The 15,031-nt window shown below is 37.4% G+C and overlaps 1 protein-coding gene across 3 annotated transcripts in view; it reads right to left on the reverse strand.

Moving 5' to 3' along the window:
- Positions 1–14,906, reverse strand: part of LOC139967562 (delta-1-pyrroline-5-carboxylate synthase-like) — a 19,256-nt gene extending 4,350 nt beyond the window's left edge. Inside the window, exons 1-14 of one of the 3 annotated variants that reach the window (XM_071971491.1) lie at positions 14,803–14,906; positions 12,976–13,441; positions 11,943–12,080; positions 10,148–10,252; positions 9,061–9,213; positions 7,076–7,291; positions 6,291–6,500; positions 5,973–6,069; positions 4,825–5,045; positions 4,031–4,168; positions 3,301–3,496; positions 2,317–2,438; positions 1,519–1,705; positions 441–536 (exon numbers count right to left, since the gene is read on the reverse strand). In XM_071971491.1, coding sequence (XP_071827592.1) covers positions 441–536; positions 1,519–1,705; positions 2,317–2,438; positions 3,301–3,496; positions 4,031–4,168; positions 4,825–5,045; positions 5,973–6,069; positions 6,291–6,500; positions 7,076–7,291; positions 9,061–9,213; positions 10,148–10,252; positions 11,943–12,080; positions 12,976–13,374 — 2,278 coding nt within the window. In that variant the 5' untranslated portion in view covers positions 13,375–13,441; positions 14,803–14,906. Of the gene's footprint in view, positions 1–440; positions 537–1,518; positions 1,706–2,316; positions 2,439–3,300; positions 3,497–4,030; positions 4,169–4,824; positions 5,046–5,972; positions 6,070–6,290; positions 6,501–7,075; positions 7,292–9,045; positions 9,214–10,147; positions 10,253–11,942; positions 12,081–12,975; positions 13,442–14,435; positions 14,457–14,802 lie in introns of those variants that run through there. The other 2 variants (XM_071971489.1, XM_071971490.1) reach the window with 2 other exon arrangements.
- Positions 14,907–15,031: the final 125 nt, after the last annotated feature.

The raw sequence follows: 15,031 nt of genomic DNA on the forward strand, positions 1-15,031 counted from the left end.
TTTACTTTATATAACATTTTCCCGCATTTAGAGGAAAGTAATATTTCTACAGAAAAGTTGCATTATTGATGGACTACACATTAACAGCTAAAACAACATTCCGAATATAATGTATCAGGGTTCAAGGATAAATGAATGAGAAGATTTTACTGGGAAAGTAAAGTGTTCTGAAGACCATCTACAGTAATGACACCACAGACTGCATACTGTGATCCACCTCCTTGAGGAAAGCATGGTTTAACCAGTCAGAATAGGTCACATGCAATCGACCATACCTCTCAAGTTAGGGACAAGATATCGAAATGGCATTTTCAAATAACGGTGTGGAATATCATTTCTTTACTATATGTGTGACATTATTTGCCGTGAGAATTTCAGTTCAAATTAATGGGGCAATCCCAGAATTACGACTGATTCTAGCCAGACCGTGTTTGGCTTACCGAGACCAAATCTGTACCCATCAGCAAACCTTGAGCTGGCATTATGGAAAACACAAGCACTGTCAACAGATTCCAGGAAATGGTTAGCAACTGATTCTGTTAAAAGGAAAAGGAAATTGTTCAATATGATCGTGTCACATGTTTTCAACACTGCAATAATACCAGGCAAACCTAACTACTGTAACCGTACCAACCTATAAACCGCAACAATCTTTTTAAGTCCCACACCTAGCCTAACAGCTTAAATGATCTCTCTCAATTCCCCTTGGTAGCCGGCAGTCTCATTATCATGACGAGGAAGTCTTTTTCCTATAGTTGATCACAGCCTCAAAGAATGGGCACATCAAAACTTTAAGGCCCAAATACTGATATTTACACAAGCTTGTATGTAAACACATACACTGTAACATTTCTAATTTGTCAAAACTTGTGTTACAAGATCATTCTTTCATGGATGGTTTCCTCTTCACCCAGCTATGAGGTAATAACTTCACAATGCTCTTTTAAATATGGGAGGGGTGGTTACTATAGCAACATTTTCACTGTAACACATCTTCCATTGTGTGATACTATACACACACTTATGGATGGATGTTTGTTTACACATGGGGTATAGGTCTCCCTCGATGAGGGTGTGTAATTGTCTGCTTGACTGACTAAGGTTCTTCCAAAGTCACTAATTGGGATGTATACCAAGTGTGATAACAAAACACATGCACCCAGTACATCCAAAATAACACTGTTTCAGAGTGACTATCATCAGACAGCAGCAAGAAAAAAATAAATGGATGGGCTATAAATGTCATAAGACTCCCATTCTGTGTTTGAATGGCCACAGTTATGACAATGTTTGGCATACCCACCCCCTGTTGTAACTACAGTATACTTAAGGCTATAAGAACAAACTGTTTGAACACTAACTTTAATCTTCTGTGACAATCACAGCTGGGTGTGGACTGTGGACTGCCACACTCACTTATGATTTATGATAAATGATATTGAGTGACATATCCACACCCTGTCATAAGTAGAGACTGCTTAAAGGGAATTAGAAAAGCATATTTTAAGACTAGCTTACCATCTTCTGTGACTATCACATCTGTGTGTGAGCTGCCATATTTATGGATGTGGTCAACAGCACTGTTCACTCCATCTACAACCTCTACAGCACACTCCAGTCCACTGTACTCAACCTTCAGAGATTTGGCCTCAGCTGGACCAAACTTCAAGGAACATGCCAACCTTGGGCCTGGATGAATTTTGACCTAACAAAATTAGAACAAGAATAGTCAAAATGGCAAGGTCACATTATTTGTAATTGATTGTAATGTCTTATAGTGTCCATCATTGCCTGAATTTTTATCAAAACTATTAAGATATATGCTGGAATTGTTTTACCAAAACTATTCAAATATATGCTGGGATAGTCTCCCAAACTTTGAAAAGACCATAATGAGCTGGAAAACTACATTGGATAGCTACCCAATGTGAAGTGTAAGTTAACAAGCCATTCTGATTCTCCCCCATACACATACACATGGGGCTGATCAACATCCTAAAGTAACTGTCTTCTTGGTCAATTATTATTTTAAGATTCTGTTAGTTTTTGAATAGCATTCAAGACTGGGTTAATCTATTCAACAACATAATCCCACATGAGTAAGACATCAATATGGAGAAAGTCAAGCAACAAAAAATTTCTGAAAGATTGCATCATCAAATACGATGGAAGCTTTAACAACTAAAATTTGTATAGAGGGTTAGATCATCACAACCTGTTATTACATATCCTGTATTTAACAATGTTGCACATAGCATGACACACAGCATTAATCAGACAACATACTTGGGGTGAATATTGCTTGGAATTATTTACCTTTTCGGCTCGTAACATATCCAAAAGTTCATCAAAGAGAGGGGTATCTTGAAGATTCTTGTGAATTAAGAGCGTCTCCATGGCATTGCATGCAGCAGGGTAGTCACATTTAGAATCACGCACTGTAAGATGAGTCCAATATAAAAACAATGAGTCTTGACACTCTGGTAGTCAAACTATTCAACTTGGTGACCCTAATTTTCATCATTGTTTGCTGGATGTTGTCTCCTGAGGATGGGAGTCTATCGGAAGGAGGCCTTTTTGTATGATTATGGGAGAGTAGTCCCAAAATGGTGTTACACTTAGCAACTTTTGAAGTACTTTATGTTCAAGTATTTCCCACATTTTTTGCCACAAGTATAAAAAAATTGTTGTTTCTTCTGAATTTTCCGGCTTTTTTTTTGACCTCCATAAATTTTGGCGACTCTGAACAGGGTTACACCCGAAAGTTTGCATATCAAGGTTTTAACAGACATTATAGGAGTAGGATATTCTACATTCGTCTTTCTCGAGAGGTTCAATATATAGGTTAACTTAAAGCCATAATCTTAATCTCCATCAGCACGCCAGGGAATGATAAATTTTTCTAAAAACCTGACAAAAAATCCTTCGACCTGCCGAACGGTTTTTGCAACCCACGTTTGGTTCACAGCACATAGTTTGCGGACCATCGCTTTGACATTTGAAAATGCGCTCTTTAACACCACTGCCATAACAGTTTACTTGCCTCGGGATTGAATAGGCTCTCGCAGTAGATTGGGGGAAATTTGAGCTGAGGAAGTGACTTTTCCATGCTCGTTCCCTTTGCTAGGCTTGGCGAATTGATTACGTAACACACAGGCTAATGTTCCAGACTAATAACCTTGAAAGGTGCAGAAGTGGCCAGTGGCGAATAATGAACGGCAGTCTTACTAAAGGGTGGATTTTAGAACGACATTTGTGGGTCAACATAGTGACTGATTACTGACTGATTGATAATCTCACCAATTTTAACCGCCATGTCTGGATCAGCCTTCTTGTCGATGTAAACATGGCAGATGCCATCAGCATGGCCTAGGACTGGGATGGCTTTGCTCTCCTTCTTGATCCGAGAGACCATTTCGTTGGATCCTCTAGGGATGACCAGGTCTATGAGTCCTTCCAATTGAAGTAAATCTCCAATCTGTTCTCTCGTGTTGATCTTTGATATCAAGAATTTAAAGAGTTACCATGACCACCAATCATTTCGTTTTAACTTTTTTACTCCCTTTTATCTCTCATTCAAAATCAAGCAAACAGTTTTGTATTTTTTTCCTTGGTGTATTTAACTTGAATGTTATCCCTAACTTTTGCACCTATTACAGGTATTTGTAGTAGATGGATAGATGTAGCAGAAAATATATTGAAAACTATGATAGTGTAAGAAACATGATTGTGAGTTGGAATAGTTCATTTGCCTGAGCATCCTCGCTACATTCCCCAACAAATAGATTAAATTTATGTAATAATCAGGCAACAATGTACTGTGTATAGAACGAAACATCTTAAAAATTATTCCTCTCAGAGCAGCTTTGCAATCTTTTGTGCCAGACGATATTGGTCGTACTCGTATCTATGTATTTCTGTGCCAACCACTTCCTATCTCACTCCATGAACAAAACAGCCAATTGACACTATAAATGTATGAGAGCAAACTAATGATTACTATAAACTTTGAGAACATTTTGTTATTTACCAATTGCACCGCATCCTTGGCACCGTGTAAATCAAGGGCTTCTTCTACTAGTGAATGGAGCACCTTGTTACTCTCTGTGGCTTCCTTTCCACCTTTCAGGAGGATACCGTTCGCGCTACTGATAGCCAGGGAGGCAACCTAAATGGGTAATAAAATAAATGTGTGGTATCAAGACAAAGATTCAACGTTAGATGGATGAAGACATTTTTATAATACACAGAAAACTTAAAAGGCTGACCGTATGCAGAATTTTAGCCTTGATATATCACAGTATATGCCACGAGAAAGGAAAAATTTCAGTGCTAGAGATGTTCTTATTTTCAAGATATTCAGCTTCCAAATATTAAAAACTCTCTGGTATGCTCCTTCAAGGCTAAATTGTTGATGATGTGCAGGCCTAAAATATTACTGTTAATCTATTGATTTTAAATCCATTGTTCTTTTTTTAAATTTTAACAACTGAATCACTGCATGTTCTTTTAAAGTTCATATGAGCAAAAGAACCCTGCATGGATATAATTCAATACCATGTGTCTTTACAAATTATATGTAACGCATTATAAAACTTATATTTGAGGCCACAACATTGTCATGATCTCCGATCCAGTTCTGTGTTGCATCCGAGGAAGTGACCTACAGGTCTGGATACAAAAATATTTTCAAACTCATTTGAAAAGGGAAAAATATGTTGGCTTCATCAATAAAAAACAGTACATTTTGAACAACATTGAAAAGAAATATTCAACTTGAACTATTTGGAGAAAAAAAACCGTCTTTTAGGGGGAATTCTTTACCTGAGGGAGACAGTCCGGACGAGATTCGAATATGACAATGAGGACGCCGATCGGAACCGTAATCTTCCGCAACACCATTCCCTCGGCAACCAACGTCCTACTTATTACTCTTCCAACTGTGTCACTAGAGGAAGCAGCAATCTGCTTCAGACCCTCTGCTAGACTCAACAACTTGTGTTCGTTTAATGATAACCTGGCTACCATTGGTGGAGCCATAGAAGCTGTTTGAATATAAAAGAAGAAAAATGAAGAGAATCAAAGAACAAGGACATTTTTGGCCAGAATGGGAATTTAGCAAGTGAATTCAAGAATACAAAGGCCTGTCTGCTCTACTTACTACGATAAATGGTTTAAAAAGGTTAAAGTTCAAGGTTTTCAGTCTTGTATTGATTGAGGCAAGGGCATTCTGACACAACTTTGTAACAGTTAACCCCTGGTCACTGGTAACTTGTCAAACCCACACACCCCCCAACTATGTACAATTCAAGCAGTTGTTTTCAATGGCACAACTTTGCTTTTGCTCTGTAAGGCTTAAACAGTCCAGACCTGTACAACATATGGACCGGGAGGCTTAAACAGTCCAGAACTGTACAACATATGGACTGTGAGGCTTAAACAGTCCAGACCTGTACAACATATGGACTCTGAGGCTTAAACAGTCCAAACCTGTACAACATATGGACTGTGAGGCTTAAATAGTCCAGACCTGTACAACATATGGACTGTGAGGCTTAAACAGTCCAAACCTGTACAAAATATGGACTATGAGGCTTACATAGTCCAGACCTGTACAGCATATGGACTGTGAGGCTTAAACAGTCCAAAAATGTACAACATATGGACTGTGAGGCTGAAGCAGTCCAGACCTATACAACATATGGACTGTGAGGCTGAAACAGTCCAGACCTATACAACATATGGACTGTGAGGCTTAAACAGTCCAGACCTACACAACATATGGTCAAATGTATGACATTGTCTCTGTTAAGCCTACCATCACATTGACATAAATGCTTCAATGGCGGAACACATCAATGTTCGAGATATTAAATTCCTTAAATTTGCTTTATACTCTAATTCTGTTGATTCTGCATGCTACTTCTGTTTGTAAAATGAATGGCAATGAGGATCACAGTGTAAAGACATACTCATTCGAGCTCTGTTCAAATCACGCTTGTTAGCAGTCAGGATCACTTCTTTCCTCTCAATGAGTAGATCTGCCAGACGATTAATTATTTCAGCTCTCTGTCGAGAAACAGGAAAAGAAAACACACAATGATAAATATTCTGCTTTTGTGATGTCATGATGAAGGTACCAACAACATAACAAAGCTCATAAACTTGTCAACATGCCAGTTCTCTGCATATGAGCAAATGAAGCTGAAGCAATAACAAATTATGAAAGATGCAGAGGAAATTACAACAGTACAAGTGGAGACTTTTTGTCTAATATTTTTGTATTTTACCTTTTCAGGAGTCAAACTTTGCAAAAGTCTACCACCATCTCTCGCTCTGGTAGCTTGGATGTCTGGAGCAAGGCCCGCAGGCTTTGTCTCGGTGAAAAACGTTCCCACATTGCGGCCGTTAACGATGTTTAGGACGACGTCATCTTTCTTCATGCCGTTAGCAATGACGACCGAACAGCCTCTCTCTAGGGTCCAGACCGCAGACTTAACCTGACACACAGTAAAATAAATATGTGTAACTTAGAAGGTTGAACATCTTTCATTTTTATGAACAATCTTTGAGATGGTTTTTAAATTCTGAAGAATTTTTTAAGGGAGTCTAGATAACTCTACTACCTTTAATTTAAATATGTCAATACAAGTATCATACCAAGGTTACACTGAGTTTTGTCTGATTATTTATTCATCAATTTCATGTAGTATAGCACATAGCTAGAGTAAAGGTTACTTGCCATACATTTCTATAAGTAATTTCCTTCATTTTGGTGATGCTAGGTATCACCGACCAGATGGTACGACTCCAGATTTAAAGTCATGTCACTAATACCATAACCTATACTGTTAAGTAAAGGATATTAGTCAAATTTGGTCATAAAAAATTCATTACACATCACCATCAGTTTTAAAACCTCACAACAAATGAGATCAATTTTAGGACTGAAGAAAAATAGACATGATCACTCCCTCGTCAGATATTTGCCAAATTAAATCCCAAATTTTCATCTACACGTCTAATCCCTTTTGAGAGCATGCTAATATTATTTCACCACTGCCAAGTATAATACCTTTGATTCCATGCCTCCGAGTCCGACCCTCGATTTGCCTCCAAATTTGATGCCAACAACGTCACCGGGATACATGACATCATGTAGCCGGGATCCTTCCTCCTCCGGTGGGCCGCTGTAAATACCATCCACATCAGACAAGAGGATGAGCAGGTCGGAGTTCACCTCGACGGCCAATCGAGCGGCAAGGCTATCGTTATCTTTGATGCTTATGACCTATCATATGGATAAATAATGTTAATATGATCACTTTAAAGCAAAAACGTTGATTTTCATATACAAAATAGTTCACCAAAGTAGAAATATGAATGAGGAAATACTTTAAAATACATCAACCACATGTCAGACATAATTATTTAAAATTAATCTATAAGTCTAACAATTAGAAAGAACTTATTCCCAAATATAGTTCTGCTTTAAATGAAAAAAAAAAAAAAAACACCAAACCAAATTTGTGTTTGGTATTTGAAAAGGTTGTCCAATACTGTAACTGTTAATTTTGTTGAAACAATAATCATGTAACTTAAAGGGAATAATAATGGCATTGCAATGAAAATTGACTTATGAATGTTACTTTTCAGGTTTTGCAGTTTTTATGTTCAAATGAAGTCATTTTCTATCTTTACATGATCTCCTTTAAAAATTCCTACATAAAGCTGCTCATATTATGCATCAGTACTAGTCTTAAAACTAGAGGTGCGTGTCAGTAAATAACATCATCATATTAGTCTATAATGAAAAATATCATCAGTTACAATGAGCGACTCTTTCCTTACAGATCTCAGGCTTCCAGACAAGCTACATTAGATTAACATCCGATACAATGGATACATAATTATGTTAAATGACCTCTGGAGAGCATAGATTTGTGATGATGGAATTAAAATGAGCGAGAAAACACTCAGTGGTCAGTTGGCTACCATGAACCACAATCTGAAGAAAAACAACAAAACAGATACACTGATACAAGAAATAGTGTATGTCTTAGCTACAACAAACTTCAATGTTAAAAGACTTTAATATGGTAGGCAGAGAAGTAGGCATGAATATGAGCTCCATGATAACAATGCACCAAATAAAAACTGACTTAGTGTTTTTGACTTTTTGACCCAACCAGTCATTGAACTTGAGTGTATCAAACTAGTTGCACTTAAAATCTTGATCTCCTGTGAAGTAAACAAAACCAATTTTACAAACTATATTCTGGCACATGTTCATGCAACGCTTCCCACCTATAGATCCCACAAAGAGTGTTTCCCTTCTGCTTCTTAAGCAATGTAGCTCTTTCATTTTAACCTTGCCTGAGGTGATGTTAACTTGAAGTCAACTAGAGCAAGTAATTATTGACGTTTGATAAGAAATTTGTACAATATGCTAGAGCCATCTTCGGGATCAATCACACAAAATATGGCAGTCTGATGTGTTTAATGCAGAGAAATTATTATTACTATTATTAAATCCTATAAAGGACAGGGTAGTTAAAAACCATTTCCTTCCCCAAATAAGCACCCAGTGATTCTTTAAATGTATTAAGCCAGCCATCATCATATTAGATCACATAAGAGTTTGTTCAAATGCATCAAAAAAACTAAAGAAAACTGCACTTATATCTTTTGTCATATTATATGCTTGTGAACAATGATCTTGTGTACAGTGGCAATGACACTAGGCTTCAACTGTAACCCTTAGCTAGTATAGCAGGACCCTTCTGACTTTTATATTCAACAGATCATTTGAATGACTTCATTTTCATTTTCTGTTTACACTCTTTTGGATTATATCACCATAATTGTCTCCTAACTTCAAGTTGTTAAGTCACAAACTAAGTTTTCTTAAATATTTATTATTAATTTGTTACAGTTATATTATGATGACAAAGACATTATCAATATTGCTTGCCTGCATGGAGTTTTTGTTGCAATACATGATGCATGAATGTGTAGGAGGTACGTTAAAGGTCTTTGCCTTACCCCAGGGCTCCTTACCCCATGGAGATCCATATCTGCCTCTGGGGGTGGAGCAATCACATCGTTGGCGTTCACAATTGGAATGATCTTCATCCGTAACAGTTCAGTTAGGGTAGCCCGCAGATTACTCCTAGTGTAATCGTGTTGGAAGTCTGCCTTGGTGACTAACACCTTGAGAGTTTCGAACAGGGAAGTGTCAAAGTTACATAGACAGTCAAGGCATTTTCAAATTGCTATCAACAGTGACGTTTACCACTGGCATTGCCAAAGGGCCAAATGTCTGTATGATATAATATATATCATATTCATATGTCCCTATAAAGGTTAACCATGAAACCAATTCTGGGAAAAATTCTCTTAATCCTACGTTCACCGTGCTTTGATGTGTTATCCACTGTCTATTTGCAGTACGATAATTGTAACTCTTTATGCTAGTGCTCGACAACAAATGGTAAGTGATAAATTGGAATGGAGCTTCACAGCTTAACCTCATTATTTCTACAAGGCTCTATTAGCTTCCCAGTAGGACACCAAAGCATGCAGCCAAAGAACACATGATAGTATACACACCAAAAAAGAAAAGACAGAAAAAGGTATTTTTGGTTACTTCTCGTAGCTATAAAATATTACTATATTGTTCAGGCTCATGTGGTATCTTTATCCTCTATATCCCTTTTGTGTTAGGTGACCCCAATGTAAAAACTGTCATCATCTTGGTGACATTCCATTTGGGGGATGTGGTGGTCTGATCTGGGGTCTATTGAGAGGAGGTATCCCCCCCCCCCCCCCGGATGAGAGATTTTATTTGATTCAGGGTACTAAATTCCAAAATGATGAACATCTTGCGACATAAGTATTTAATATTCACGATTGTCTCCCTTCTTGTCTTACTAACTTTTTGTGGCGACCATCAAACATGTTTTCGGGTCACCCCCCCCCCCCCTCCAGTTTGAATCCAGGGCTCTATGTGACATTGGACTAAAACAGTTTGAAACTATGAGGGTTTGTTTAAAGAAAGCCCCCAGCATTCCTGTCAAAGGGTGAAGAGTCACTTAAAATAGAGCATATGCTTATGAGACGGACTGACTGGTTGTTCATTAATTACCTGTGCAGTAGTCAAGCCATACTGGGAGAACATTGACTGGTACATGGACATAAGTCCACTCTGCCCTGCGGCTGCACAAGCTCTGGGATCCAGCAGAGACTGGAACTGTAATCAAAGGTCAGAAGTCTATTCATTAGTTCTGTAATAAGTAATATACAGCACTAGTAGCAGTTTGCCATCACTGACCCTATCACTTGCTCAGATATTTACCAATGGCAATAATTGCCACAGGTGCCATCATAATCATCTCAATCAAAAAACTGTGACTTGTCGATGCTAAATCAAAAGTGTCCAGAAAGAACAAAAAGTGTCATCTTCCTGTTTTCTGTTATTCCTGTAGTTTCCTAACACTTTGGATAAAGTACCATGGTTTCCTTTCAAAAACTAGAAAAATTGCTGTGGGACTCTGCCGTTTCAAAATCCAAGACCTGTCGATCCTTCATTTTAGTCCTGGAGCTATGTTAAAGTGCCAAAGGAGCTGGATACACCAACTCTACTTGAAATGAGAATGGCACTGTAAAATGTTTGTGATTTATTATTTTTTTCCATCCATGCAAAACTTTGTCCCATGCACATGCAATATTTTAACAGTGATATCTCAATGTGGTCAATTTCAATATCTCTGCATGAAGTTTGTAATGTTTTCTTAAGGTTTATTTTTATCCACTTGTATCTATTCAATTGCAACTACCTACAATACTAATAGCCATTAACACTGGAGCTTACATCCGATATACCTAAATTTCTGTCTGATTGTGTACTTAAATATGCGCTGGCACCAACATCTGATATATATAAACTTCTGACTGATTGTGTACTTAAATATGTACTAGGGCCAACATCTGATAAACATCAACTTCTGTCTGATTGTGTACTTAAATATGCCGGCAAGTACCTCTTTGAGAACAACTACCCGAAAAAGCAATTTCAAGAATCACAAATATTTGCATCTGGCATGCACACTCTATTACATTTTGTCATTGTCATTACAGTACATATCTTAACCAGTATTTTTACTGCTATTTGTGATTAAATATTGAACTTCAAACATTTCCACTGGGAATGAAAATTAAAGAGGGCAAAATTGCACAACATTATTAATTTAACACAAAGATGATATATGCTTCACACTTATTACTAAAATTGAAATAGTAAATTAATGAGGACTTTCTAAAACTACACTCAATGTACATTCAAAATTCATTGTCAGAAATTAGGGGTTGCCAATAAAAGTTTTCAGTAAAGAAACATGTTCTGTTGAGGGCAATTAGAAAGAAACAGAATGATAACAAGCTCATTGATTCTTTGCTAATTTTTTCTGGGAACATTAACTGTAAACTGCACACTAGGCTCTTATACCTAAAGTACTACAGACTCTTCTGAATTTACGATATGCACTCAATCCACCTAGTAACATAAAACTTTAAATTGGTAAGATTTATCACTGCAGCCCATTAACCCACTTTCCCATCACTGTCCACTGCCTTATTACTCAGAGTCTACAAGTTTGTAGCCTTACAAACTGTAATAAAAGACATTTCTTCATTTGCTCAGATATAGAAGGGATTTAACAACTTTTGAAGTTCCAGTAATCATATTCAAGTATTCTTCCTTTCATAGTGTTTCATTAAAAGTGTTTCATAATTTGCAATCCTGATTTAAATTATGACCTAATTTCATTCTTTATGGTAAAATTTTAATGGACACGAAGTGGTCTTGAATTCCGACTCTAGATGTCTTGCTGACCTTATCCTAAACGTGGACACTGTGGCTGTTAATTTATACCAGGACTTACTCTTTCATTGGATGGAATAAGAGTTTCCCTCATACTCTGAGATAACATGACTTCTTGCTGTAGCCTCTGTTTGCCAAAGGCTACTGCACCACTTGTGACCACCAGCATCTGTCGGTCAGCCTGCTGCAGTTCGGACACCTATCAGAGAAAGACATGAGATCACCAACTTTAGCCAAGTATATGCAGTATTTACCAAGTGTTCTACGACCAACTGACTTACAACATACAGTATGTATGTACATTACATATAATATATCTATATAGGGAGTGGCTGGGTGAGCTGCCATTTTGTCACATATGTGATGACGATGATAAGACAATGAAGGAAACAACTAATGCCGTTGGTTTTACAAACAAGTTTCTTGCAAAGGCATTTCTATTGATCAAAATAATCCATGTAACGCATGAAGCGAACCATACTTAAAATAAAAGCACAGATGACTCTCTTTTTGATTTTTTAGATTTGACATCATTGTCCCAATTTTTAGTCTTGCATATGAAGAACATTGGAAACATTCTACCCTAAAAATGAATAAAAGTTTGGCTGGCTATATCAATGAGTTCCTCTTTAGCAATAAAAGAAAGGTATAAGTTTATTATGATCTTTGGCTTTTTTATGTCTGGATTAAATACTTCAGAAAATATAAGAGCACCAAATCATCACTTTGAAAGAGAAGTTTTCATAATGGTTCAAACAGAAACTGCTCTGAGTTACATCTTAGTACAATCAGTATCTGCATAATCAGTATCTGAATATTCAGTTTAAAATGCTAATAGATAATTGACTATTCAATAAGGATAATCTCTGATTATTCGACTAATCTAAGAATCAAGAAAGTTTAAAATCCCCAACTTCTCACCTTTTTTGTCAAATACGAAGGTCATAATTTACAAACTATGCTCATAAGTGCCACGGTTAATGTTATGAATGGAACAAATTTGTGCAGTTTCATAGCATTACGAGAGCCTTCCTTTACCAATACTGTTTTCCTTGTTTAGGAACATGTTTCATGTTCTGGTACTTTCTTAATACCTGTTCAACGATGGATGCTAATCTCCCAAGTGCAACACCGCATTCATCGTCCCGGGTTATTACTGCACTGCCAAGCTTTACCACAATCTTCTGACAGTGTTTCAGATCAGATCGAAAGGCAGCTGCTCTTGTTCTCGGAGTGCTGGTGGAAATGTTCCTTATTTGAGAGCTTTCACATGACCTCAATGGAGTGTTTCTTGGCAGAATGGAACGTTGATGGTGTGATGATATATTGCAACTGCTGAATGTAGTACAGTTACGCCAACCATGGGATTTGGTCAAAATCACATTTTTCTGAAGTAGGGGAACTTGTCCACATCGAAAAGTGAAATTGTTCTTTCCTTGGTAGCACCTGGACAACTTAGTCTGAAAATACTGCACTTTATGACAAAAAGCCATCCTTCAAAAGAAGTACTGCTGGTCTTCAGATGATAGAAACTTTAGGAACCAAACCTTGACAACAAATCTGTATGAACAATAAGAATTATGAAAAGATATCAGTGAAAAACTATCCCAATTATTCTGTCTGTCTGGGCCAAAGCCTTTCTTGTTGCACTTGTCATATTTGCTTTATACTAACATAGCCTGAAGAATGTATTTGTAACTCCTGTAAGAATGAACATGTGAAGTTTAGACAAATTCCACTCATTAAAGAAAAGTTAGACTGTCATGTACTACAACTGCATCAATACTGGCGATGATATAGATCTACATAAATTGCCTAGCCTTTCGTAATTTTATAATAAGAAGATGTAGCATACAACTAGGTAATACATTGCAAAAGTTAGTTAGAGGGCCCAATGTTTGGCATTTTGGCTTGAGAAATAGCATGATATTGTTGTGTAACGTTACTGTAATTTAGGCCATAGCTTTCGATACGAAGGTCTAGTCTAGGCCTATGCTAACCTTGATTTTGTCAAAGTAAGTTCTAGTGGTATACTATGCTGTCCCAAATATAAATAGTATAGCCAGCCTAGGCCTAGCCTGAGCACTAATATAGCAAAGCAACGTACCTGACGCCTGTGCTACTACCACTACAAGTTGTACAACTGCTAGTATCAATTAGCATAGTCAGTATTGCGAAGTTCGGAACACTGCGAAGTTCGGACACCCCTAAGAAATACACGATTTCACCATGACAACCTACGGCAAGAGCCAATTTCACGAACAAATACGAAGCTACAGTTATTTTCTCTCCAAAATGACCCGTGTGCAAGCAATTGGTACTTAAATATTTGTCAATAAAAGAAAGTTATAGGTTTGGGGTGTTTTAAGGCTTAGGTGTCCGAACTTCGCAGTGTCCATGCTACGTGCAGTACTATTTACTGCTTGCTACAGTAGTATAAGCCTAGCCTTGGCCCAGGCTAGTTGCGACTCTGATTTTTTTCTTATTTACTTTCTACTCTGTTGACCGACATGAGCTTCCATATTATGAAAATTTGTGGTGAAAAATTAGATACCATTCACAGTTCCGTTTTCATGTTTCAATTTGGTTGATCTTGCATGAGCAGGACGGAGACAGCTTCGTGCCAAATAACTTGTAAGGCTACCACTACAAATACCAGTAACACGATTTTCCCTGTGTCAAAGCATGACATATACTGTAAGAAACAGATAGTCAGAGTTGACCTTGTTGTCTTGTGAATTACTTTTCATTTACTTTTCCACTAAGTGCTATTTCCATTGCGAGCGGATACATTACAAAAGGTCGCTACTTCTATATAGGTTGATTAATACTTCCTTTGCAGCCAAACTATAATGAAGTTTCCATGGAAGAGATATTTAGACAATGAGACGCAGATTCTATAGAAAGAGAACTCAAATTACTTCTTATAATGGCGGCTGTACTCTGACTAAGAGACGTAAAACAAATCGGACAAAAAACGGCATGATCAACCCTTGCTATTTTTTCACGCTGCATCGTCAGCAAGCTACATCGGTATGATGCAATACTATGGAGAGCCAAATATGGAAAGTTAAGAGGACAACAGGTGGCGCTGCTACAATACCAGGATCAGAGCCGTATATAAGGCTCTGACCAGGATCAGAGCCTTAT

This window comes from Apostichopus japonicus, chromosome 5, assembly GCF_037975245.1.
Source record: "Apostichopus japonicus isolate 1M-3 chromosome 5, ASM3797524v1, whole genome shotgun sequence".
NCBI classification, from domain to species: Eukaryota; Metazoa; Echinodermata; class Holothuroidea; order Aspidochirotida; family Stichopodidae; genus Apostichopus; species Apostichopus japonicus.